Source organism: Myotis myotis, unplaced genomic scaffold (genome assembly GCF_014108235.1).
Source record: "Myotis myotis isolate mMyoMyo1 unplaced genomic scaffold, mMyoMyo1.p scaffold_m19_p_13, whole genome shotgun sequence".
Classification (NCBI taxonomy): Eukaryota; Metazoa; Chordata; class Mammalia; order Chiroptera; family Vespertilionidae; genus Myotis; species Myotis myotis.
This window is the reverse complement of record NW_023416317.1, coordinates 57,437,027-57,463,149: the sequence shown is the minus strand read 5'-3', so window position 1 is coordinate 57,463,149 and position 26,123 is coordinate 57,437,027. Positions and strand designations below refer to the sequence as shown.

General features: G+C 67.9%; 1 protein-coding gene across 7 annotated transcripts in view; it reads right to left on the bottom strand.

The window, feature by feature from the left end:
- The window catches only part of LOC118668508 (cadherin EGF LAG seven-pass G-type receptor 3), a 38,178-nt gene that overhangs the window by 8,067 nt on the left and 3,988 nt on the right, over window positions 1-26,123 (bottom strand). Inside the window, exons 2-40 of one of the 7 annotated variants that reach the window (XM_036333638.1) lie at window positions 24,395-25,045; window positions 23,563-23,788; window positions 23,217-23,332; window positions 22,846-22,934; window positions 22,585-22,742; window positions 22,008-22,171; window positions 21,629-21,754; window positions 21,374-21,543; window positions 20,899-21,084; window positions 20,093-20,209; window positions 19,642-19,813; window positions 19,354-19,495; window positions 19,141-19,261; window positions 18,654-18,837; window positions 18,394-18,495; window positions 17,018-17,112; window positions 16,480-16,689; window positions 16,052-16,247; window positions 15,705-15,860; window positions 15,218-15,389; window positions 14,600-14,767; window positions 14,254-14,380; window positions 13,961-14,167; window positions 13,575-13,749; window positions 13,243-13,355; window positions 12,771-12,850; window positions 11,625-11,748; window positions 11,269-11,385; window positions 11,047-11,195; window positions 10,722-10,837; window positions 10,275-10,433; window positions 9,615-9,815; window positions 8,056-8,926; window positions 2,126-2,284; window positions 1,909-2,048; window positions 1,363-1,473; window positions 829-980; window positions 488-652; window positions 262-414 (exon numbers count right to left, since the gene is read on the bottom strand). In XM_036333638.1, coding sequence (XP_036189531.1) covers window positions 262-414; window positions 488-652; window positions 829-980; window positions 1,363-1,473; window positions 1,909-2,048; window positions 2,126-2,284; window positions 8,056-8,926; window positions 9,615-9,815; window positions 10,275-10,433; window positions 10,722-10,837; window positions 11,047-11,195; window positions 11,269-11,385; window positions 11,625-11,748; window positions 12,771-12,850; window positions 13,243-13,355; window positions 13,575-13,749; window positions 13,961-14,167; window positions 14,254-14,380; window positions 14,600-14,767; window positions 15,218-15,389; window positions 15,705-15,860; window positions 16,052-16,247; window positions 16,480-16,689; window positions 17,018-17,112; window positions 18,394-18,495; window positions 18,654-18,837; window positions 19,141-19,261; window positions 19,354-19,495; window positions 19,642-19,813; window positions 20,093-20,209; window positions 20,899-21,084; window positions 21,374-21,543; window positions 21,629-21,754; window positions 22,008-22,171; window positions 22,585-22,742; window positions 22,846-22,934; window positions 23,217-23,332; window positions 23,563-23,788; window positions 24,395-25,045 — 7,040 coding nt within the window. The other 6 variants (XM_036333632.1, XM_036333635.1, XM_036333634.1 and 3 more) reach the window with 6 other exon arrangements.

The following is a 26,123-nucleotide window of genomic DNA, read 5'->3' as shown; positions in this document are numbered from 1 at the left end:
CGGGCGGGGGGGGGGGGGCTGGCACTGCTGCGGGGGATGGGGAACCTCGCTGGGGATGGAGAGGGAGGTCGAGAGCCAAACCTCCGTGGGAGGGGGGGACCTGGGGGGGAGTCAGTGAGAGGGGAGGCGGCTGACGCGGGGCCTCCTGCGTGGTCCCCCCACCCCAGGACCTCTCACCGGTGCCACCCCGTGAGGCGTAGCCCTGGGGGCGCCCACAGGGTGCAGCCTGCCTGGCCCCCCGCCCATGCCCTGGAGCCGAACCGTGAGCAGCTCCCCGGGGAGCGGCAGGGGCAGGTGTCGCTTCAGCTTGTGGTTCAGCAGCTTCACGGCCACCAGCACCAGCCCTGCCACGGCGGCCGTGACCACGGCGCCCACCACGCTCTGGCGCAGCTTCCAGCAGACGTCCAGCAGCGTCTGAAGGGAGGCGGGGTCACGCCAGCCCTCAGGGTCACGGGCACCACCCCAGCCTCCTCCCGCCCTCACTCACATAGATGAGGGACAGCGGCCCAGAGAAGCTGTTCAGCTGGAGGCCGAACACGTACTTGAGCTGCGAGACGAAGACCTGCACGGCGGCGGCCGTGGTGTAGCCGCGCACCAGCGGCTCGGACAGGTAGGTGACCACGAAGCCGAAGTGCACCAGGCCCAGCCCCACCTGTGGGCCGGCCGCGGCGGTCAGTGGCCTGGGGTGGCTGGACCAGCGCCCAGGGCAGGAGGGATCGGAGGGGGTGAGATGAGGAGGACGGTGAGGCTCAGACACAGGGGAGCTGGAGGGGGCGGAGGGGGTTGGCAGTGGCGGGGACAGCGGGGCCCCTCCTGACCGCTCCGCACCTGGAAGAGGCCCACCAGGACGCTGAGAGAGGAGGCCACCTGCACCCGGTGAGCATCCCTGGCCGTCACGTTGACGGTGGAGTTCACGGCCTCGTCCGGGACCAGGGCTTCCGTCACGCTACCCACCATCACGGACATGACAGCAAAGGTGCCTGCAGGGACAGGCAGGTCTGACGGGGAGCGGACGCTGTCCTACCGGGAGCCCTGGCCTTAAGGGAGAGGCGGGCGACATCAGTTCTAGACACATGTCCCCAGACTCCACTGTGCAACGGAGGCCGTGCTGGGGGTCAGGTGGGAGCCCTGGCTCCGGTGGCCAGACATGGGCCCTGCGCCCTCTGCCCTGCCCCTCCCCCCCCGCCCCGTACCCCCTGCTCACGTCAGGTACCTGTGCCTACGGCCCTGGCTCACAGGCCTCATCCTGCCTGGGAATGACCCTCAGGCCGCCTCCCAGCTGCCCCGCTCGGTCCTCCCTCACCCTGCCCTCCACGGAGGATGTGGGCATCGTCCTGTCAGGCTGGGCCTGGCTCCACTCACCCACCGAGATGTGCCGGGAAGTGCCAAACAGGAAGTAGATAAAGACAGGGTAGAAGGAGCTGTAGAGGCCATACACAGGGGGCAGTCCAGCCAGCAGGGCGTAGGCCAGGCCTGCAGGTGGGACGGGAGCACGTGGGTTTGGAGGCTGAGCCTTGAGAGAATGAGGAAATCCCAGCACCAGGTCACGGGCCACCGTTCCAGGGGCAGGGGTCATGGCTTCAGGGTTATTTTTTTGTTTAATATACTTTTATTGACTTCAGAGAGGAAGGGAGAGGGTGATAGAAACATCAATGAGAAACATCAACGGAGGAAGAGAACCATGGACCGGCTGCCTCCCGCACGTCCCACACCGGGGATGGAGCCCACACCCAGGCCTGTGCCCTTGACCGGAATCGAACCCAGGACCCTTCAGTCCTTGGACTGATGCTCTATCCACTGAGCCACACTGGCTAGGGCTAGGGTTATTTTTTGGGGGGGAGGGGGTAAGGTTTGCAGGCCAGGTCACCGCCCGAAGGCTGAGGGTGCAGCTCCGAATCAGGGCCTCACCCTGTGGCAGCTGCATGATGGCCACGCTCAGGCCAGACAGCAGGTCGCCCAGGAGCCACTCGCGCACAGGATACCGGGGCAGCCAGGCCACGACAGGCAGGTGCTGCAGCAGCAGGGCTCGGGCCCGGGCCCGGGAGCACCTGGGGACACGGGGTCGGTATCAAGCACGGGGGCTGCCTAAGTCCCGCCGGCGGCCCTCCCCCATCCTCAGTCTTACTGCAAAGAGGTTCGCCACCAGCGGGTCCGGGGTGCCGGGCCCCAGCGCCCCAGCTCCTCCAGCTGCTCCTGGTCCAGCAGCTGCCGCTCCACACGGTAGTCCCGCCTCCTCCGCTCCATTGCCTCCGTGGTGGTCCGCAGTACCTGGGTGTCCCCCGGTCTGGGGTGGCGAGACCAGAGACACAGTGAGAGCACCCCTGGCCCAACCCCCCACACCGCCCCGTCGGACCAGAGCATCGCCCATCTGACTTCTCGAGGCCCCAAGATCTCAGTGGGTCCAACCTCCAGCTGGCCCCACGCCCGTGCGGCAGGGGTAGAGCCTGAACTTTGGCTGGTGGAAGCCTCTTCCTGGGCCAAAGTCCCCCATCAAGAGACAAGGGGATGAGCAAGGCCACGCCTCTAGCCCCAAGGTATCTGCTCGGCCAGAGTGTCCACCAGCCGGGTCCCAGGCCGGCTGCCCCTCCAGCCTCCTCCCTGAGCCCCGGGGCCTCCCCCAGCCAAGCTCTGCTCAGCCTGAGTCCTTTCCCAGCTGCCCCCGAGCCCCTGCCTGGCTGGGAGCCCAGACAGGAAGGACCCAGCAAAGGGGACCTGGCCCCCAGGCACACCCCTCTTCAGAGGCCCCTCCCCACAAGGGAAGGAAGCTCCCGCCGGAAGGGGGGACCTCCGGGGACAGCCTCACCCGCAGGCAAGTTTCACCCGCCAGCTGCCTCCGTCCTGGGAAGAATCGCCCCCCAGTTCCCACCGGAAGAGGGGGCGTGACCTCACTTAGCAGCAGGAGGTCATACCTGGGGGAGCCCTCACATGGGGGGGAGCTCCCCTGGCCCTGGAAATAGGAGCTATCAGAGGGGGGTTCGCGAGACCTGCCAGAAACTCCCACCAGCTGGGAGCGTTTCACCGGCGGCAGGGACGGTCGGCCCACCTGGGGGAGCCCTCACCTGGGGGAGCCTTCACCTGGGGGAGCCCTCACCTGGGAGGGGACCTCACCTGGGGGAGCCCTCACCTGGGACACCTTACCTGAAGGAAAGCTCTCCCGGCTGAGAAGGCAGCTCTGCCCCGGGGCGGGTGCCACCCAGGAGCGGGCACTCGCCGGGAAAGGCTGTGCACCGGGTGCCCGGTCGCTCGGAGGAGGGCGTGCGCGGCGCACAGATCCTCGGGGACTGGCACCGCCGGCTCGGAGATCTTTGAGCCCCGCGCCCCTCCTCCTTGAGTCACTCGGGTCTCCCCGCTCGGGCAGGGCCGGCGCCGGCAGGCGGGGCCTACATCCCGGGCCCCTCCTTCGGGAAGAGCTCAGCGGCCCGAACCCCCGCGCTCGGTACCGGGCCAGGAGCCCAGCTGGGTGGGCCAGGCCTCCCCACGGGCTCGGTGCAGCGACCTCGGGCACCAACGCAGCCCGCGCGCACCTCCTGGGCGGACTCCAGGGCGCGCCGCCCCCCGCCGCCCCCGCCCCGCCCTGGAGGCCGGGGTCCCGGGCGCCCGCCCATCCCTCGCAGCAGCTGGGACGCTGCCCGCGGGGAACCGGCGGGAGCAGGGAAGCGGGGCGGTGCAGGCGGGAAACCGCTGCTCCCGACTCGGCGGCGCCCCCGCTGAGCGACCCCTCGCCGGCGCCGCGCGGACACCGGGACCCGGCCGCGCCCTGCACTCACCCCGACGCCTCCGACAGCCCCGGGGCGGGCGCGCTGCCAGCCGCCCGCCGCTCCAGCCAAGCGGGCCGAGGCCGCTACGGGCCGGGGGGCGGGGCTGCGGCGCGGGCCGGGGCTGAGGCGCGCCCCCGGGAGCCAATCGCCGGGCAGGACGGGAGAGGCTCGGGCCAATCAGCGTTCCGGGGCGGGGCCTCGGCGGGGCGCCCTGGGCGGGGCGGGCCCCGCGGGGGGGAGATTTAACTCCTTCTGCCCCGCGGCCGGCGCGGGCGCTCCGCCGGGCCCCGCCCTCCTGACTGAGCGAGCGGGGGGGGGGGGGGGGGGTGTGTTTGTCTGCAGACGGGGGGGGGGGGGGGGGGCCCGGGCCGGCTCCTTACGGGGCTCCTTGGGGAGGCCCCGGGGAATAGGAAAGGAAACCCCGCGAGGCCGGGATGCCGAGGGGCGCGACTGGCGACCCCAGCCTCAGCCCCGTGGGGGTGGGTGTCCGGGTCGTGGGGCCGCTTGTGCCCCTGCGAGCGCCACCCTCGGGCTTTTGCTCCGAGACGGGAGGGGCCGGAAGCCTCCCTCCAACTCTGGACAGACACCCAGCCCCGAAGTGAGGCTCCCCCCGAGCCCCGCCCGGGAATGCTGCCCCCCACCCAGGTTTCCGCGCGGAACGTGATGTCCCCACGGCTCCAAATCGCAGAGGCTGCCGGGGCCGGTGCTGTCCACGGGCTGCAGGGTCAGCAAGGGCAGCTCTGAGCGCTCCTGCCCCGGGCCAGGCAAGTGAAGTCCGCAGCTGCCTGCAGCCCGGCCTGCCCTGCGGAGGCGGGGTTCCCCGCGGCCCTTACTGGGGCCCAGTCACAAGGTGAGGCCAGAACTGAGGGCAAAGGCGATGGGAGCCGGGCCGGCTCGCCCATGAAATGGGCTAAAAATAGCTGAGCCTCGGGAGAAGGTCCCGCTCAGGTTTCTCCCGGAGCTCGGCCTCCTGGGTCGCCACAGCCACCTCCTACCCACCGACGAGAGACCGGAGGCCTGGCCAGGGGCCCCCTGGCTGGAGCCTGTCCACCCCTGTCAGGGCAGGTACCAGAAGCAGCCAATGGCCCTGGCCGGTGTGGCTCCGTGGATAGAGCGTCCGCCTGTGGACTGAAGGGTCCCAGGTTCGATTCCAGTCAAGGGCACAGGCCCGGGTTTTTGGGCTCCATCCCCAGTAGGGGGCGAGCAGGAGGCAGCCATCAATGATTCTCTTACATCATTGATGTTTCTATCTCCCTTTCCCTTCCTCTCAGAAATCAAAAAAAATATATCAAAAAAAAAGAAGCAACCAATGAGTGCATAAGTGGGACAACAAACTGATGTTTCTCTCCCTTCCTCTCTCTGAAATCAATACATTTTTAAGAAAGAGAGAGACAATAACCATTTTCTATAGAAGTTTATTCCCAAAACAGAGCGCGGCTTCACGGAACAATGTACACAGACAGGAAGAGGGGCGACGGGCTGAAGGGGGCGACCCCAGGGAGGGGCATCTACAGAGCCAGGACATAGCAAGGGCAGCCCCTCTCCCCACGCGGACCCCGCAACCCTGCAAGGCGGGCCACTCTGGTCAGCAGAGCGGGGTCCTGGCCGGTGGGGTTTGGCACCTGTCAGTCAAGTAGAGCGTTCGGTCTCCTGGGAAACGGCTCCCAAGAGCATCCGCGGAGGAGGGACCGTCTGCCCGCCCCGCCCCCAACCCTGCAAGACCCGTCCCGGTGGTAAGAGGAGGCCTCCCGCTGCTGTCCAGCTGTCCAGCAGGCACTCAGGGCTGACCTCTGGTGGGACAGCGGGGTTACACACCCCGCAGAGGGCCAGGGTCCTGCCAGGTGGGCTCCTCCAGCCCCTCTCCCACTTTTGCTACCTCCCACTTGTAAACAAAGGGGGTGGAAACATTCTAAACTGTAAACAAAGTGTAAAAAGTTCCAGTTGTAAACAAAGGCTTAAAACGTTTTCAATCCTGACCTGTAAACAAAGTAACAAAATGCAGAAGTTCCCAGTTCCGGACATCAGACAAAGCAATCAAACGGAGTTTTGTGCACAGGGTCCTAACAGTCCTGCCTCCCAGCGGAAGGGGGTGGCGCGGGAGGGCGCCGCTTGCTCAGCCGGTGCCGGCCGGGCGCTCCTGTAAACATGGGGGTGTCAGTCCCTTGGTTCTGATGCCTGGCTGTCCCTCCCACCCAGCCCTCGGCAGGAGTCCTGGCGGGAATCACGGGCACCAGACAGCTCTGCTCACAGCAGGGCGGGCGCCCTCTGCGGGCGGTGACCGAGGCCTGCAGCCCTCTGGGAGGAGGACCCGGCTCCCCGGCTCCCCGGCTCCCCGGCTCCCCGGCTCCCCGGCTCCCCGGCACCAGCAGCAGTCCTCGGTCATAAGGCAGTAACGGCAGGGGCTCCGCACCGTGAACACCCAAACCCACGGGGAGGGGCGGCACGAGGGGGCCCTGTGAGGCGGCCAGGGGACCCTTGTTTCCAAGCCCCACCCCCAGTCTCAGGAGTTTGCATCCAAGAAAAAGCAAAGATCAGTTCTGTTCTCTGGGCCCTGGCGATGTTCCGATCCCCTGGGGGGGCGGGAGGATCTGCAAGAGCCGCCCCGTTAAGAGGAGAGAAGAGCATCTGGTGCCGGGAACCCCAGCGGAGCCAAACTCTGCGCCTCTCCCCTCGGCCCCGCCCCTCCCAGCCCCGCCTCAGAACCCCAGGCAACAGAAAAGCTAAAAAATAACATACGCATATCTCTCTGGTTACAAAGATACAAAAGTATAAAAGTCCTCCCTTCCGTTCCCAGGCCCTGCACCCCTGTCAGCCCCACGCATGCGCACTCTCAGGAGGAGCATGCAGCTCAGCCGGCAGCCCGGGGAGCGGGGCCGCCTGGGGTCAGCCCGCCTCCGGGGGTCTCTTCCGACAGCGTCGCCCAAATCCTCCGCTGCCCGCGGCTCCTCAGCTGCCGGCGGCCCCTCAGGAGTGGCCCTCACTTCTGGGGACTCTGCGAGTGGAACGGGGAGAGCCATCAGCCAGGCGCCAGGCGGGCCACCTGCGTGTCTCCTCCAGGCGTAGCGAGCACCCCCTGTGACAGACCCCAGGCTCACACTGGGCAGATCTGGTCTCAGAAATTTCCCCATCTCACAGGGCCTGCTCCTACAGGCACATTTTGCAGATAAGGAAACGGAGGCTCAGAGGGGTCACTCAAAGCCTGAACCCCTGCTCAGTCCCCCAGCTCCCTGCCCCCCACAGCCAGACCCCACCGCCAGGCTGCAGGACCCGATGGGGCTCCCCCAGCACCCTCCCAGCGCCCTGGGCACCAGGCCCCAAGTCCTTTGCCCCACTCACCTTCCTTCCTTCTCCCCCAACTCTGCTCAGACCCTGGGGGTCCTCCCTCCCCGAAGCCGCTCACCCTACAGGCTCCACAGACCTGACTAGCTGTCCCTCCTCCTGAAAACGCAGCTCTCGCCCTGGCCGCCCTGGCCGCCCTGGCCGGGGAGCTGCTGGTCAGAGTGCTGTCCTGACGCACCCAGGGGGCGGGCTCAACCCCATCAGGTCAACACATACAAGTGTCAACCAGTGGGCGCATGGAGAGGCGGAGCAAGCCCCTGTCTGTCTGTCTGTCTGTTTCTCTCTCTCTCAAAATCAATAGATTTAAAAAAACTTTTTTAAACAAATAAAACTCAACCCTCCTTTTGACTGCTGAGGCCTGGCAACTCCTGTTCCCCCCACGGCCTCCCCGACACCTGTGCATGCAGCTGCCTCCGGTGTGTCCGCCACCCCCACCCACAGAGGCCCACGGGCACTGGGATGCACCAGGTCCCAGCTCAGCGTCTGTGTGCCCCGCCCCCAGTGCCCTAGGCAGGAGGGACCTGACACTGACTGAGTGAAGGGATGAGTGCGTTACCATTTGTGAGCTGTCCAGCCTGGCGTGCAAGGACCCATATCCTGGCACCACTTCCCACCCCTGCTCTCCCCACTCCCCCTGGCCCAGCCTCCTGCCTCCTCTGACCCCCACACCCAGCTCAAGCCCCTTAGAAGGCAAGGCCCCTGTCCTTCCCTGTAGCCCAGAGGGAGGGGGGGAGGCGGGGGGGGGGGGCGGGGGGTGCTGGCCCAAGCACAGCCGCAAGCCCCCGTCAATCACAGCCCCTCTCCCTGCGGGTTTCTGCCCTCGGCCCCTGACTGTGCTGAGCCCGGGTGCCCACACTGTCACTGTCGCCCCACCCACACCCCATCTGTGGCAGACACAGGGCGCCCACAGAAGATGGTCCTGAGCAGATGGGGGTGTGCAGGGGCTGGACCCGCTTACTCCGAGTCAGGCGACAGCTCCGAGATGCTGTGGGACGTCGCCGAGCGCGGCGTGGAGGGCCCCAGCGCGGAGGCCGTGGCGGAAGGCGTGGCCGTGGTGTGGGGGCCGGAGGGCGAGCTGGAGGACTGCACGGAGGAGGAGAGGGCCGAGGAGTTGAAGGAGGCGAGGATAGAGGAGAGGATGTCCAGCTGCTCGGTGGAGGGGCCGCGGGCCGGGTCCTCCCGGACTCGGAGCAACTGTGGGGGGGGCCCCAGGCCTTCGCGCGAGGGGTGCCGGCTAGGCACCTGGTCCAGCCGCTCCCCTGAGTTCGAGCTCCGGGACAGAGAGTCCAGGGGCCGGGATGGCAAGAGGGGGTCCCTGGAGAACTGCCGCTGGGGAGACAGGGGCCGAGGCGGGGGCGGTGGGTCCCGGTCCCGGGCGCTGTGGGGCGGGGGCAGCGTGCGCAGCCACTCGCAGGGCGCGCCCAGGTCCAGCGCATCCCGTGACCGGAAGCGGCCGGCGGCGCCGGGGCCGTCCCGGGGCGGCTGCCTCCGCGGCAGGGTGCTGCCCCGGTCCCTGGGCTCCGGGCGGCCGGGCGCAGCAGCCAGGCGCTCCTGGGAGCCCGGCCGACTGAGGGCGCGCAGCAGAGGGCCCGGGGCCTCCTCCAGCCGCTCGCGGCTCAGCTGCCGCCGGAGGAGCAGGTCCAGCTGTTCGCGGGAGGAGTAGCGGCTGGCCGGCTGCGAGAGGCTGCCCGAGCCCCCGGCACAGATGCGGCCGTAGGAGGCCGCCGGCACGGCGCGGTGGCCCAAGGTGGCTGCGCGGCACCAGGACAGCTCAGGGGTGCCTCGGGGCTGTGGCACCAGTGGGCACGGCAGCCGGTTCTTTAGGATGCCTGGGTGGGAACAGCAGGGGGCAGGATGTGTAAAAGGGGGGCAGGGACTCCCCGGGTCTAGGGACATGGCAGCCCTGGGGTCCCTGTGACACAGGGTTGGGGCAGAAACCCCTGGGAGAGGCGCAGAGGCGGCTTCTGGGAGTTCCAGAGGCAGCTGGACAGGGCCAGGACAGGACAGCTCCCTCGTGCAGGGGTGGAGACAAGCCGCCCCCCACCAGGTCGGCGTGGGGGCAGCCCCAGGTCCTGGTGATGCTGACAGGGTCAGAGGGCAGAACCCCTGGGCTGGGGCAGGGCACTCCGGGGGTCTCTGTGGTGCAGGTCAGGGCAGGGAGCCCTTGGGTGGGCGGGACCATCTCTCAGGACCCCTGTCCAACAGGGGAGGGGCAGGAGCTCTGAGGCCTGAGGCACAGGGGCTCCTGGGGCTCGCAGGACGCAGATGGGGTTGGGGGAGAACCCCTGGGCTGGGGCAGGAGGCCCCGGGGTTTCTGTGGTCCACACCAGGGCGGGGCAGGCAACGCGCAGCCATGATGGCATCCCCAGGGACTGTGGTGCAGCAGAGGGGAGTGGAAACCCCCAGATCGGAGCAGAGGGAGCACTCAGGACCCCGTGGAGCCGTCTGGGTTGGGAGGGTGGAACCCCAAGTGAGGACATGGGGTTCCTGAAGTACAGGCCAGGCCAAGGCTCGCACCTTTCCTCTGGCGCTGGGCCCGGCCCAGGCAGGTCTCGTCGCCGCTGGTCAGGGCCGTGTCCGGCGGGTTATTGTTGGCCGCGTCCTTGCTGGTGTCCAGCCCCAGGCGCCTCTCGGAGCCCCAGGCCTGCAGAGCGCAGGGCGCAGCCTCACACTCGCCCAGGGCGGGCCAGTAGGACAGGAGGTCATTGCCGTCCACATCTGCAGAGCCAGGGCCGTGACAGGACCCAGTGGTTCATGACCCCTGTGGCCCTGACTCTGACCCCTGACCCGAACGGCCCCTAAAACCCTGGCTGTCCTGTGAGCACAGGTACGAACGGGAGGCGGCTCTCAGAGGTCCATGAGCCTTCGGGGCACTAATGCGCCCTCCCTCTCAGCTGGAGGCAGACAGAGACAGGGGGAACCTGATGCTGAGAGAGGAGCCCCCACCCCAGGGAACCCCAGGGGCTGGAGGGGTGGCGTGTCACCTAGAACACCCTGACTTGCTTTCCGGCCACCGGCTGTGCGGGCCTCCAGCCACGGAACACGCCAGAGGCGGGAGGGAAGAGGAGTGCCGGCCCAGCAGGTCGGGCCCAGGAGTCCTTGGGGAGGGGGGTCCCTGGGTCACACCCAAGTGGGACGGGGTGTCCTGGTCACCCGGGGGTCGGGGGGCCCCGTCACCTTTGGGGTGGCTGAGGAGCCTCTCGCTCTGGGCGGCCCGGCAGAGCGGACGCTGGAAACGCCCCCGCGGCCGGCCGTTGTCCTCGCTCTCGGAGGACGGGATGGACAGACTCCTCTCCTCCTCCAAGGACAGGTCGCTGTCGGAGTCGGAGTCTGCACCTGGGGCGGGAGGTCAGAGGTGGGAGGCCCAGCGTGGTCGTGGGGAAAGGAGGGACTTGGGGAGCCCTGGGGTGGCCCCTGCAGGAAGGAAGGGGCTGGGGACTGGGGCCTGGGAGAGGGTGAGGGGCAGAGGGCTGGGCCTTGTTAGGAGAACAGGGCTGGGTGCTGGGTGCCCGCTAGGGTGGTGACCTGGGGAGCTGGCGGCTGCAGCCGCGGCTCCCAATTTGGGACAGAAGAGAGGGGAGGCGGGGAGAGATGTGTCTCCCTCCTCCCCGCCCGGGCCCCCACCTCCGCCAGCGTCTCGATGGAACATGGCCACGTCCAGGTCTGTGGGGCCGGCGTGAGCCTGGAGGCTGTGGTCAGTATGGTCCGCAGCCGAGCCGTGTCGGACCAGGACGCTGTCCCTGGAAATGCACACCCCCGCCCCGTTAAAGAGGGGCGATGGGCACCCTGGAGGCCGGGCGTCTGCGTGCCCGTGGATGGCTCCCAGGGCACCGGGGTGAGGCAGGAGGCCTCGGGACGGAGGCGCCACAGAGGCCCAGGGGGCCCAGCTGGGCCCGGCAGCGCCCACCCCGGGAACGCGGGCTGGTGGGAGCTGTGTCCCTCCGCTCACCTGAGGCAGCCCCGGCCCCGCTGGCTGTCCTGGTCCTGGGCCCGGCCGGAGCGGGCACTGCTCACGGAGGAGACGGTGGAGGCGCCCAGGGTGATGCGGATGAGGCCGCTCTCCTCGAAGAGGGCCGTGTTGTTGTAAACCCCAGGCCCCTGGGGGGAGACAGGGGGTGAGCCACCGAGAGAAGCCTCGAACCCTGGCCTCCCGGCCCTGAGGGCCTCCTACCGTCCCCGGCGCGGGCCTGGCCTCCTCGGGCACCGGCTTCCTGCGCAGGCAGGCGGGCGTCCAGGCGGCCCGGGCGTCGGCATCCAGGACACAGAAGAGCAGCAGCACGGCCAGGCCCTGGGGCACGAGGGCGGAGACTTCAGTGAGCGAGGAGGCCCCGGGCCAGCCAGGCGTCAGCCAAGGTCCCCGGGACACGAGGGACGAGTCAGGGAAGGTCGGTGTGGCCAGGAGGCAGGCGGCCAGGAGCCCCGGTGTGAGTGAAGGTCATTCCCGGCCAGTACCCGCCTGCTGCCAATGCCCGCCCAGGAGCGGCCCTGAAGCTCCGTCAGGCCCGGTGACAGGGCCACCAGCCGTACCTGGAGCCCGCAGAGCCCGGCGTGGAGGTAGTGGAAGGCCAGGACGCTGTGGTTGACTGCCAGGAGCCCGAAGAGCCAGGAGGCGCTGACCAGGAGCAGGAGCAGGAAGGCGCTCCGAAGGGTCCTGCGCAGGAGCGTGGAGGGACACGGGACACACGGAGTCACACGGAGGTCACACGGAAGTCACACGGGGCTCGTGGAGGGACACGGGACACACAGAGTCACACGGGAGTCACACGGGGCTCGTGGAGGGACACGGGACACACAGAGTCACACGGGAGTCACACGGGGCTCGTGGAGGGACACGGGACACACAGAGTCACACGGAAGTCACACGGGGCTCGTGGAGGGACATGGGACACACAGAGTCACACGGGAGTCACATGGGGCTCGTGGAGGGACACGGGACACATGGAATCACACGGAGTCACATGGGGCTTGTGGAGGGACACGGGACACATGGGAGTCACACGGGGCTCGTGGAGGGACACAGGACACACGGGAGTCACACGGGGATCATGGAGGGACACGGGACACACAGAGTCACACGGAGTCACATGGGGATCGTGGAGGGACACGGGACACACAAAGTCACACGGGAGTCACACGGGGCTCGTGGAGGGACACGGGACACACGGAGTCACACGGGAGTCACACAGGGCTCATGGAGGGACACGGGACACACAGAGTCACACGGAGTCACACGGGGATCGTGGAGGGACACGGGACACACGGAGTCACATGAGAGGCAGCACGGGGCCAGGCAGGGGACACCCGGGGACGGGGGCGGGGGCATTCACACAAGAACGCGGAGGTGTCAGGAAGACGCTGGGGGATATGAGGGGCCAGGAGGGGACATGGGGAACCACGCAGGAAGCGGCATGAGAGCAAACAGGGAAGAACACGGGCGGGAACCCATGGGCAGGAGGCCCAGTGAGCCACCGGGCCAGGCAGACTGGGGAGGCAGCAGGGCCAGAGCACGTGTGTGGTCAGCGTGTTGCGGGCACCAGGGAGTGACCGCAGCCCCGGGCAGGCAGCTTCCTCCCCCCCCAGAATCTGGAATCCAGCCTGCACCGGGACTGTCCCGGGACCCCAGGCCCCAAGCAGGAGGGCGAGACCCCCCGGACCCCCAGGCAGCCAACTCACAGCGCAGACGTCTTCTTGGCCTCCCTCTGCCCGGAGGCGCAGGGCGCGCGGGCAGCCAGGAGAAACATGGTCCCGCTCATCTGGACCCACCGCCGGACATGGGCACCCGGGCAAGGCCGAGAGAGACAGAGACGGTGAGAGACAGAGAGAGACCACGATTCACGGGGGGGGCGGGGGGGGGCAGGTGGGAGGGGGACAGACCCAGAGAAACACACATGGTACAGAGATCAGAGACAGAGACAGGGAGCCAGAGGGGACTGAGAGGTGGAGAGACAGGGAGGCAGAGGCGGGGAGGGGGGGCAGCCATCTCCGACCCCCGCCTCCATCTCCATGCCAGCTGCATGGGGACCAGAGGCCGAGCCAGGAAGCCTGCAGACTGCCACCTGGCGCCCCTCCCTGGCACCCCTCACCTGCTGCTGCTGCCCCATCCCCAAGCGGAGCACACAGGTGGCACCGAGCGCCGGGCACTCACCACAATGACAAGGACGACAGGGCCTGCAAAGCTCCAGATGAGGGGCTCGTGGACCGAGATCCAGCAGAAGTCGGGGTTCCCGTAGCCTTCAGGGTCCAGGCCGACGGCAAGGCCTGGGGCGGGGGAGGGGCAGGATGGAAGGGGCGTGTTTTAGAGCCGCTGAGCCTCCGAGGGCGGGAGAGGCCAGGATGGCGAGCAGAGCGGTCCTCCCAGAGCAGGTGGCATGGGGGCCGAGGTTGGAGTCACACTGGGATTGGGGGGCAGGGGCAGGCCCGGTGATGGACAGAGGTCAGGGGTCACAGCCTGCACGGGCCGGTGGGCAGGGCGCTCACCCAGCAGCACAGCAGGCACGCCCCAGCCCAGGGCGTGGTAGAAGCGCATGGCGCCGCGGTCCACGTTGCGGGGCTCGACCTGCACGCGGTAGAGGTGCAGCCCCTGCACCAGGAGCCACGCGAATGCGCTGAGGAAGAAGTAGTGCAGGAGGATGGCCACCGCGGTGCACGCCAGCTGGAGGCAGGGCGGGCGTCAGGATGCTCCGGCCCCGCCCACCTCACGCCCGCCCGCCGCTGAGCCCACACCACAGCACCTGCCCCACACCCTGGCCCACACCCTGGCCCGGCTGGAGCACCCCTGACCTCTGCCCCTGAGCTCTGGCCCTGGGCCTTCCTGGCCCGGCCAAGGTCACCGGGACTCAGGTCCCCTGACCCTGACCCTGCACCTGGTTGTGGGTCCTGTGGATCCCCAGCAGGAAGAGGAGCTCGGCCACCCCCAGGGCGGCCGCCACGTTGGCATGGATCCTCCGTGTGTTGGACTTGAGGCTGCGCAGGCTCAGCAGGAGGGCCGCGGTCAGCAGCAGCGCGGCCACCGACACGGCCACGGCCACGTGCGTGAACACAGCCAGCAGCTCCAGGTCGCCCTCTAGCCGCTGTGGGGACAGGGGTGGCCGTTGGGGTGCTGCGACCCCTGCCCTTTGACCCTCCCACATCCTCGGGGCCCTGAACACAGTTGCACCTCACGGGGGGAGGCGTCCATGAGGACCCCGAAGGTGCCCGTCCGGCTGCAGCGACACCGTGCGTGGGACCCGTTCCTGGACACCAGCTCGCAGTCCCGTGCCGTCCACACTCCGTGCTGGTCCTCCCTGCGGCCACGAGCAGTGAGACCCACCAGCGGCTCCGAGGAGGGCCCCATCACCGGGCAGGGGTGAGAGAGGGCAGGAGGGGTCCAGGGTGTCTGGAGTTGGGGAGCAGCATTCCTCGGGGGGCTGGGTGCACAGGGGTGTGAGTGGGGGGCCCCAGGGGCAGGCCGGCCTCCCAGGGGCTAACAGGGGCCCCAGGGCTTCCCGCGCGGAGGTCCTCACGGGCCAGGCGGGTCCCACTGCACGCAGATGGCCTTGCTGCGGTTCGCCGTCTGCAGCAGGCGGAACTCCAGGCTGATGGGGGCCTCCAGGATGCCCCGCAGGAAGCTGCGTCCGTGGAAGACAGCCACGCTGACCACCGGGGAGTTCATGACGGGGTGCTGAGGGAGCCTGAGGAGACACCCGCTTGGGCTTGAGCGCCGCGGCCCGCCCAGCCCTGGCTGCCCGCCTCAGGGTCCTCGGCCACTCATCGTGGCTGAGCCCCGCCTGGGAAGCCCCTGAGGATGCTGTTCTGAGACCCCTTCAGCCTCTGCTGGGGTCACAGTTCCCAAAAGGGCAGGTTCTCTCCAGCCGGGCTCCCCGGCGGCCTGTCTGCTGGCCTCTCAGCCAGGCTGCCTGATGCCCTGGCTCCCGCCCTCTGCCTATGACCATCCCACCAACACCCCGCAACACGCTGCGGAACCAGGCAGGTGGGCCCGGCCCCGCGCTGTGCCGAGGAGCAGCCGTGACCAGGAACCTGCTCGCTTGCCCACCAAAACGGGGTTGGGGGGCCAGGCTGGGCAGAAGCTGCAGGAAGCTCAGGGTGAGGGGCCTGGCATCGCTCCCCCCACCCCCCCATACCTGGCGCCCCGGCGCTCGGCCTGGAACTGGGCGGGGAGCAGCCCCCCCAGCGTGCGGTAGACCAGGAGGGTGACGATGGAGGTCCCCGGCTCCGGCTCGGGCTCCAGCGCAGGTGGCGGGGGGGCCACGCGTGCAGAGCTAGAGTTTTCCACGCTGCCGCCTGTGGGCAGAACTGCCAGGGCAAGGGGAGGAGCCACTGTCAGTGACCTCCGCCCCGAGCGCCCACAAACCAGCTCTCAACCCCACCCTGCATCCAGCGTGGGCGTGGGCCTTCCCTCCCTGCGGGTCCAGAACTAGCCTTGAGGGGACATGGGCCGCAGGGTCAGGCCTGGGAAGGTTGGAGGCGGCAGGAGCTGGGAGGCGAGTGCTGTGGCCAGGGGTGGGGGGAGGGCTGGCGAGGGAGTCTCTCCCAGGGGACCTGGCGGGGGTACGTGGGGTCCGGCTTGGGGAAGCAGGACCCGGCCCAGGGGTCACCCCGGGCCCTCACCGTCATGTGGGGACAGCCGTGGGGACTGGGAAGGCAGCAGCACATGGGTGTGAGGGTCCCAGGCATCCTGACCACGGAACAGGTTGCTATGGTAACGAGGGTAGCGACGGGTGCCCCGGGACGGACTGGGGTGCTCCATGCGGTCGATGCTGAGCACTGCCCAGGAGGAAGGGGGTGAGGCCGTCAAGGGTCCCTCCCCAGGCTGGGGTCCCACTCCTTCCTGCCCACACCCAGAGCCTCCCTGCTACCAGCGGAGCCCAGCCCTGCTGAGGGTGGCAGCCAGCCTCCGGCCCTCAGACCCCAGGTCCTCGCCCTTCTGCAGCCCCTGCCCACCCCCCACCACATACTGATGTTGGGCGTCACCAGCCCCACAGGATTCAGGTACGTGAGCTCCATGTTCCTGGCGAGTGTGGCCGCGTACTCCTCCAGGTGCCGCACCAGCCCGGCGCTGCCGGGGGACCCCCCGGGCGCCCGCTGCCCCAGCGCGGCCCACAGGTCCCCAGTCTCCGGGGCGAGCAGGGCAGAGCCTGCCCACAGCAGATTCTGGGAGGAGGGAGGAGAGCGGGCTCAGCCAGGACAGGCTGCGTGAGGGCAGGGCGGGCGGAGGGGTCTGGCCAGGGCTCAGGGGGCCCCAGCAGGCAGGGGGTGGGTCTGGGGGGCCGGGGAAGAGGGAGCTCAGGGCCTTCTCTTCCCCAGGGCCAGGAGGGCCTAAGCAGGGACCCGGGGCTCAGAGTCCAGGGCCAGCGATTGGGGGAGAGCACAGGGCACAGCCCACCTCGTTGAAGCGGGCGTCCTGAGTGGCCGTCAGCCCAAAGCCCTGCTGGTGGCTCTCAGAGGCCAGCAGGTGGGCCAGCAGGCGGGCAGCGACGCGGACATCTTGGCTAAAGTAGTGGTCAGTGTGGCCGGTCACCTCCCGCAGCCTCTGAGCCAGCTTCTTGGCCTCCACAGTATCCAGTGCTGTCCTGTTCAGCTCCAGGCCATCCAACTGCCGGACAAAGATGGGGTCCGAGGTCACTGGGTCCCTCAGGCCTTTCTCCAAAGCCTCACAGGAAGGGTTTGGCCAGATTAAAGGGCACCCAGGGAAGGCCGGGGCCAGGGATGGGTATGGTGTCTGGGCCAAGGGACGGGCACCCAGGGACGGGCACCCAGGGATGGGCACCCAGGGAAGGCCGGGGCCAGGGATGGGTATGGTGTCTGGGCCGAGGGACGGGCACCCAGGGATGGGCGTGGGGTCTTGGCTGACCACAGGCCTGGGGAGACTGAGGCCAGGGCCGGGCAGGTGTTGAGTGCAGGGCATCGGCTGGCAGTCTCACCAGCAGCGTGAGCTCGCGAAAGGCAGGGGAGGTGCAGTTGAAGAGGTCGGGCTCCAGCCAGCCCTGGTCCTCGTCACAGAGCCGCACGGCAGCACCTGGGGGCAGGCGAGCCCTGGTCAGGCCTGGGGCCGGGGCACCTTCCCGAGGGGGTGGCCACACATCTTCTCCCGTCTCAGAGGAAGCTCTGAGTCAGAGACCAGAGGACTGCCCATCAGACCCTGGATGGAGCAGCCCAGCCCCAGCGCAGGCAGCCCCCAGCTGCTGCCAGCCAATTCCTGAGGGTCTGGCCGTTCTGAACCACCAGCGATAAAAGGTAGCACAAGGGCAGGCCTGTGCACACGTCCGCACGCACATGCACACACAGGCCAGGAAAGGTTCCCAGGCATGCGGCCCAGGGCACGCAAGCATGCGCGCACACACCCCAATGCTCCTATCTGCACACACACGTGTGGGGACCAGGACAAGCACACACACACACACAATGCTCTTTCACACACACACACACACACACACACACACAGGCCAGATTCTCCAGGAGGACTTTGTGACCAAACTGGTGAGGGTAGAAGTTTCCACGCAGGTTTTAACTGCCAGGGGATGGCTGCTGCCACCTCTCCTTGTCCATGAGACTGGGGCGGGGGCTGTATAAGAATGACCTGGACCACGAGGGAGCTTGCAGCCATCAGCAAAAAGGACCCTAACCTTAACACAGGGTCCTCTCCCCCCAAGACAGACTCACGGACACGTGCGCAGGCACAGAAAGACACACACACGTGCATGCACACGGATGATCTCTGTCCAGCCACTGCAGGGACCTCAGGCAAGGAGGAGGGTTTGGGGGAGACCTCAGGCCGTGGGGAGGAGCCTGTAGGAGCCTCGAAGGCGGAACTCAGGCAGCAGGGACACAGGTTCCTGCAGGGACCTCAGGGCCTGAGGAGGTGGGAGGGGCAGCCAGAGTCTCCAGGCATGGGGAGGGTCTCTGAGGACCAAGGGCAGCAGAGAAGGGGCCCCGGGACCCAGCAGTCAGGAGTAGCTTTCAGAGGCCTCAGGCAGTGGGAGGGGCCTGCAGGGGCTTCAGGCAGCAGGGGGATCTGCGAAAGCTTTGGCAGTGGGGGGGGGGGGGGGGCAGCGCACCTGAGCAAACACGTACCCCTTACCTGCACCCCGCAATCCTGCCCAGAAGCCAGGAGAAACAGACGGAGGCTCAGTGAGGTGGGGGAGGGACACGGAACCCCTAGGAGGCAGTGAGGGGCCCGCCTGAACCCTCCCCCCTCCCACCTCTGCAGGAACCAGGCCGCCCGTCTCAGGAAGAGGCGGCTACCGCAGGCCAAGGACAGGCCCCCCCGTCAGTAATGCGCCTGCTCCGAGGTACTCACCCAGGGCCCCCCGGGGACAGGGCACTGAGGCCAGAAGGCCGAACTTGGTCTGGGGCCACCACACACCAGCTCGCAGCGACTTGGGGCAGGCATCGTACAGCACTAAGGAGACAGGAGGCACTGAGCCAGGGGCCAGGAGCAGGGGCGAGTGACAGCCTCTCCCACGGCCCCTCCGCCACCCAGCCCGGCTCACAGCCCGCCCCTCCCCGGCTGGCCTAGCGTATTCGGCGGCAAGTCACCAAAGCACTTGGCCTGCTCACCTCGGCAGCCGCCGGCTGTCACCTCGGCGAAAGGGCTGTCACAGCCGTTGCACTGGCGGCCGAGGGCACCCGGGCGGCAGGGGCACTGCCCGCTGTGTGGGGCACAGGAGCGCGAGGTGGAGCCCACAGGGTAGCAGTCGCACGGCAGGCAGGCGTCACTGCCCCGGGGGCGGTAGTGGAACTCCTGGTTGAGAAGGGGTCAGGGCCTGAGGTCAGAGGTCAACGCTTGCTTGGGGAAGAAGAGCCAAGGACAAAGGGTCGAAGGGTCGAGAGAACAATGCTCACAGGCCAGGAGGAAGCCGGGCCTCAAGTGAAACTTAAGGGAGGGGTCAGATGTCAAGGACAAAAGACAGCACTTAGGTCACAGGACGGGTAAAGGGTCAGGGCCTGAGTCAGGGGGCAGAGGTCAGCAAGCTGGAAAAGAATCACAAATCATGGCTAGGGAAGAGTTCCAAGGCCAGGGGTCAGGGGCCAGGCCCCGGCACACCTTGCAGTGGCACCGCCCGTCAGTCTTGTTGCAGTTGGGGTCAAAGCCCTTGTGAACGTCACAGTTGCAGGGCCCGCAGGTCGGGCTCCCCCACCAGCCTCGCGGGCATTGCTGGTCCATCCTGGGGGTGCAGAGCCAGTGAGATGCCCCCGATCTCTCAGCGCCCTCCTAATGCCCCCAGGTCCTCCCTGATCTCGGCCCCTGGCCCCCTACCTGTGCTCACAGTGCTGCCCGAAATAGCCATCCACACAGTCACAGGTGTAGCCGTGGGGGGCCCCTGGGAGATGCCGGCAGGACCCCTGGTTCTGACAGGGGTTCAGGAAGCAGGCGTCCACGCAGCCCGGGCCATAGTAACCTGCAGGTCGGGTCAGAGAGCTCAGGACACTGACCACAGGGCACGGGAGGGAGCGGCGCCGTCCTCGGCCTCCTCCTCCCCCTCCAGGCTCTCCAGGTCCCCGAGTCTTCATCAGCCCCCAAATCACGCCCCCGCCCGGGCCCTACCTGGCCAGCACGTGCAGGAAAAGGTCTGCCAGAGGTCACGGCAGTCCGCGTGGGGCGGGCACGGCCCAGACGCACAGGCGCTGTCCACGACACAGCCAGGTTCCACGTTCACTCGCTGCGCGGGGGGGTGCAGGGCTGGGGACCCCAAAGGCGTGGAGCCGAGCCACACCCCCTGTGGACACAGCTGGCCTGATGACCCCTGACATGCAGCTCCCGACCCGACCCAACCCCATGTCCCTAATTCAGCCCAGGGGCCCCTATTGTGCTGCCCCTGACACTGACCTCTAAGGGCCCATGACCATCGGAGCTGGACTCTCGCCTCCAGCAGCACAGAAAGGCTTGACTTGTCTCTGGCTCAGCCCCCCGCCCCAGGTGAACGCAGCTGCTCAGGTCCCCAGGCCCTGCTCTCCCCGCTCACCCCAAAGCCCAGGTCACCCCGTGCTGACCCCACCTGGACACAGCCGACCAGCCCCAGAGGAGCCTCCTCTCCACTGCTGGCAGGCAGGCCTCCCACATGGAGTCGCTTCACTTTCAGGCCCTGCAGCTCGCTCCCCACCGCCATGGTGTCCTGGGGGAGGGGCAGTCAGCACTGGGGAGGGAGAGGACCCCTACCCTACCCCCCGAGGCCGTCTTGGCCTTGCCCTAGCCCTGCACAACCAGGCTCTGCTCCTCTGTACCAGGGGATGGTCTGAGTATGAGGGACCTGCTGGAGCAGGGGGATGGGTCAGGAAGGGATCAACTGGGCTCAGCCCTGGCTGGTGTGGCCCAGTGGATAGAGAGTCGGCCTGCGGACTGAAGGGTCCCATTTGATTCCGGTCAGGGCACATGCCCGGGTTGCGGGCTCGATCCCCAGTAGGGGGCATGCAGGAGGCAGCCAATCAAAGATTCTCTCATCACTGATGTTTCTCTCTCTCTCTACCTCTCCCCTCTCTGAAATCAATAAAAATTAATTTTTAAAAAAGAGCTGGGCTCAGATAGGCCCTTTCTCCTAGACCAGAACAGACCCTGAAATCCCACGATTTGAGCTGGGAGATGGGGCCGGCGATTAGAAGGGTTTCCCAGAGTCCGGCAAAGTGCTGACTACCCAAGACCGGGCCAGAAATCCGGGAGCCCCCTGCCATGAGGAGGGCTGCGGGTGCGCTCGGAGCAGGACAGGAGGGGGCGGGCGCAGGGGAGGGAGCGGAGAGGAGCTGACTAGAGGCGGGATCAACTGGTTGGCAGACTGAGAATGGACGACTGCAGGGTCAGAGGTCAGACCTGGAAGAGGCTAAAGTCCAGCGAGACCATGAGGACATGGTGGCCCCGCCGGCCACCTGGCTCCTCCTGCAGCTCCAGCCGCAGGTCGTGCCACCTGCCGTCGCTGACGGTCACCTGGTCCAGGAGGAGGTGGGCAGCACGGCCCGAGCCCCGGGTCACCGTCAGGGACAGCAACCCCCGATCCAACTGTGGGGAGAGGCACAGACCTGGGTTAGGAACCCCGTTTGGCCGGGGCTGGGCGTGTCGGGAGGTGAGGCCAGGGCGCTCAGAGGTCGAGAACACCAGAGGGTAGAACAGCAGGGCAAGGCTACATTGGGCACACAGGCCCTGCGCCCAGGGCCACGATGCTGCCGGAAGTGGGTGAAGGAGCAGAGGTCAGGCCAGAGGGCGCTGAGTGGGGCGCCACACAGATGCCCTGCGCCTGCGGAGGATGCCCCGGTGGGAAAGAGGGTCGGGGGCCGGGGGCCAGACGCACCTGGCAGAGGAGCGTGCTGTGCGTCCCGGCCTGCACTTGCATCAGGACCCCCTGCGCCGCCCTTGTCCGGAACGCCAGCCCCAGGTACCACGGCACAGACACAACCACGTCATTCCCGAAGTCCCAGCTCAGGGTGCCGTTGCCGCGGAAACGGTGGGGCTGGGCCATGGCTGCGGAGACAGAAGGGACAAGGTCACCGGCCCCCCTCAGGAGCCGAGCCGGCCCTGCAGGCCCCCGGCCCAGCCGCTCACTCACGGAGCCGACAGTCTCGGCCGCCGAAGCCCACAGGACAGTCGCAACTGAAGCCCCCCCAGCGCTCTGCACAGCGGCCATGGTTCTGGCACGGGTTCGAGTCGCAGAAGTGGAGCTTGGCCTGGCAGCCTGGGGGAGGAAGGCACGGGGAGCGTATGAGATGAGGGCACAGCGCGGGCAGGACCTGGGGGTCCACAGGGACCGCTAGTGGCCACGATCTCAGCCCCAGGTCCCCGCGGGGTGGACCTGGATGGAGGCGGGCCCGTGCAGACCCCGTGCAGGCCCGTTGTAGGAGCTACCGGAGCTGTGCTGACCACCAGAGGAGACCGTGAGCGGGGGAGTCACTCGCAGCCCCACCCCACCCGAGGACAGGGACGCCTACCTGCCACAGTGCCGTTGTTGGCCACGAAGGCCGCCATGTCCACTTGGCGGCCATCAATGTGCAGGTCCCGCATGCAGCCGACGAAGTCCTTGTGGGACATGGGGAAGTTCTCGGGGAGGTTGGGGACACCCCCCAGGAGCAGAGGGCCTGTCAGGTCCAGGGACCTGGGGGTCAGGGGTCCAGGTCATTGGTGGGACTGGAGCCAGGGTAGGGTTGCTCCTGGGGGGGTCATAGGAGGTGTGGGGGTAGGACTTAGAGGGCGAGGTCATTGAGGAGGCCTGGCTGGGGGAGCTGCTGGGGCCTTACTTCAGGTGGGGGTGCAAAGGAGCTCATGATGGGCAGAGTCTGGGGGAAGCGGGAAGAGCGGGCTCAGGGTCAGGATGAGAGAGCGAGGCACGTGGTGTCTGGAGTGGTGGAGGGAGAAGAGGTGAGGTGGGGTCTCAGGGTCCTTGTGGGGAGCGGAAACCTGGTGGTCTGGGGAAGGGTGGGAGCTTGGCGGGTGGGAGTGCGAAGTGGGTGTGTGACGGGCTGGCGGGCTTTGCCCAGCAGAGGGCATGGGGGCAGGGCCGGGCCTCACTTCTTGGAGCTGGTCTGCGTGCCAGCAGCTGCGCACGAGTAGTTTCCGATCTCAGCTCCAAACTGCAGAGCCACGGCCACGTCACAGTCATCCACGCTCAGCACGGCCACCTTGTCCTTGGAGGGGCCCTGAGCTGCCCCCAGGGCATCTGTCCGGGGCTAGAGACCCAGGCACACCGCTCAGCAGGGCCCCCGGGGGGACCCCCGAGGGGCAGGACTTGGCATCCGGCTCCCCCCATGCCCAGGCCGAGGGGATGCCCACCTTGTTGTAGTATCTCAGGTGCACCGTGTGCCACTGCCCGTCACTCAGGCCCCCTGGAACTGTGGGGCTGACCACCGTGCTGGACTCACCTGTTGGGATGATGCGTGTGGAGGCTGACCCCCCCAAGTCACGTAGGCACAGCCACCCCCAGGGTGACGCTGTTGCATCCGATCAGCCCACACACGGTGACACACTGGTGCACCGGAGTGCCTGGGGCAGACAGCAGCACGCACCCCGGAGACGGACTCTCCCCGGAATCAGGTTCTCACCGCTCTGCGGCCATGGAGGTGGGTGTGCAGGCCCCTCAGGGGGTTGGAGCTGCACTGGCCCCCACACATGTGCACCGCCGCCCACACCCCCGGGGCACCCACCTGTGGAGTAGGTGAGCCGCACTTGCCCAGCCACGATCTCCAAGGCCAGGAAGTCGTGCTTCTCGTTCAGACGCCCGTTGTAGAAGAGCAGCCCACTGGGCTGCACTGTTGCAAACCTGGGTGGGGGTGGGCAGGGCGAGTCACAAGCCGCACACTCCTCGCACCCACCATCCCTGCGACAAGGCTGGCGGGCAGGGAGCCCAGGCTGGGGTTAGGGAGCGGCGAGAGAGGGGGCGCAGCAGAGTGACCGCCCAGGCAGGGCGGGGAGGGGCGGCAGGAGTCGGAGGCGGGGTCGGGCAGTAGGAGGGACGCGTGGAGGCCGCAGGGGTGCGGGGCGGGCACCTACGAGAGGGACAGCGTGAGGTGGAAGCGCTGCCGCAGGCCCCGGAACATGACAAACGAACTGGGCGGGAAGGAGCGAGCCGACACCTCGCAGCGCGGGCCCTCGAAGGCGCCGCCCGCCGGGCACTGGCAGCGGAACCCGCCGTAGGGCCCGTCCGCGCAGGTGCCCCCGTTGCGGCAGACGCCGGGCACGCAGCGTCCGGCCTCCGTATCCAGCTCGCAGTCCTCTCCTGCGGGTGGAGCCGCGGTCACCACCACTCCAGGCCCCTCCGCCCCCAATCCCGAGGCTCAGGGCTCCCAGGCGGGTTTCAACGCCTCGGAAGGGTCTGGCGCTTAAGTGACACGCCCCCGTCTGGCCCACCCACCTAACCACGCCCAGCCAGTGGCCCCGCCCACCCAGACTCTAACCACGCCCTCGGTCTGGTCCCGCCCACCATACCCACGCCCAGTCAGTGACCCCGCCCCCTGACTCTAACCACACCCTCTGTCTAGTCCCGCCCATACCTAACCACGCCCAGTCCGATTCTAGTCACGCCCTCTATCTGGCCCCGCCCCACTCCGACCACGCCCCGTGGTCCCGCCCCACCCACTACAACCGATGCTCACAGCCCCGCCCCCCGGAGTGGCCACGCCTCCTTCACAGCCTCAGCCCCGACCGAGGCCTTGGGTCCTGGTGGCCCTGGACTCCCCCAGGACCAGGCTCTCCAGCTCTGGTCCCACCGCGCCCCGCCCGTGCCGGTTCCTTCATCCCCGTCCTCCGGGCACTGTGGTCCCGCCCTCGCGCTCTGCCTGAGGCTCCCGGGCCGGGCGGGCCCCAGCCCCGCGGGCAGGCTCACCCGTGAAGCGCGGGCGGCAGACGCACGTGTAGCCGCCCTCCCGCCGCGCGCAGGCGCCGCCGTTGCGGCAGGGGTTGGAGTAGCAGAGGTCGAGCTCGGTCTCGCAGAAGTCTCCGGTGAAGCCGAGCGGGCAGCGGCAGCGCAGGCCGGCGATGGGCTGGATGGGGCGGAAGAGCGTGGAGGCCGAGGCCAAGAAGGGCGCGGACGAGTCGAAGCGCAGCACCGACACGCACTTCATGTAGTTCTCGCAGGGCTCGCGCAGGCACACGTTGTCGTCGAAGGGCAGCACGTCGAGCAGCGAGCGGGCGGCGAGCGCCGCGCGGCGCACGTACAGCTGCTCCTGCAGCTCCTCGGAGCTGAACCAGGGCCCCGCGGCGCCCGCCCCCGCCCCGCGCGGCGCCAGCGCCGAGAAGCTCACGTTGAGCACGGCGCCCCCCACGTCCGTGTCGTTCTGGATGTTGAAGATGAAGACGTCCTCGGCGGGCGTGGCGAGCACCGCGGCCACGCCTTCCAGGAAGTGGCCCAGCAGCGGGGACAGGAAGCGCTCCTGCCACATGTTCTCGAGGCGCACGGTCAGGCTGTTGGCCAGCAGCTCCTCCGTGATGATGGCCACGCGCAGCACGCACTGCGCCGTCACGCTGTGCAGCCCGTCTGCGGGCGGGGGAGGGGCAGGGTCAGCCTGGGGTCAGCAGCGGCCCTCCCTGGGACACAGAGGGCTCGGGCCAGTGACTGCCCAGTGCGCTGGCCCCCGAGTCAGCAGGTTGACCTGCCAAGGGACTCGTGACCACTGTGGCCCTGGTGGACCCGCTCTCCCTGTCAAGGGGTCAGCAAGTTGCTGCTTCCTCTCACCTCCCTCCAACACAAGGAGGGGCCTGGGCCAGGGACCAACCAGCAACCCTCCCCACCCAGTGCCCAGAGGTCGGCAAGCCACTCCTCCAATAGAACACGAGAGAGTCGGAAGTGCAACTCACCCTTGCCCAAGTTATCCTAGTCAGCAGGCCACCCCACTCAGGACACTGACCACCCATCCTCCCCCACCCCCAGCAGAACCAGCCAGACACGCTCCAAAACACAGAGGCTTCTAGGTCAGGGGTTACCCATCCCTATCTCTGTCAGCAACTGCTTTCCCCTGGCCCAGGCCCTGTAACCCCTCAACCCACCCCCTCAGGTCAGTCAGCTCCCTTGCACCAGGAGGGTCGTGCACCCCAACCTCTCCCACCCTCAGCAAGTTGCCCATCACCCCAGACCTGGGTCCTTCGATCTCAGTGGCTCCCCGGAAATGAGGATGAGGGGCTTATACGCCTGTCCCCAGACCATGGCACACGCTGGGCGGTCGGTGCGGGCTGGTGGGTTGGTGCCTAAGCTGAGTGCTTCGGCAGGGCCAGGACCAAGCCCCGCACTGCGGAGCGGACGCCAGGACCGCCTGTCTTTGGCCTCCGCAGCCTCCAGAGCCTCCCCACGGCAGCTCCCAGGAGGGGCTCTGACACCCGCTGTGCGGGCGGGAAGGAGGCAGGTGGGCCTCTGCCTGTTTTCCCAAAGGGCAGGGCCTGGTCAGTCCCTTGGATCGTAGCCAGGCCAATGCGGCCCCCTCTGCCCGAAGCTGCCAGAGTACACTGCTGTTTCTGACCGCTAAACCACTGGCTCCCCTCTCCCGCACGGAGGGGTGAGGGGCAGAGTGGACCCAAAGGAACCCATCTTCTGGACGGGTGTGGTGCAGGCTGACTGGCCT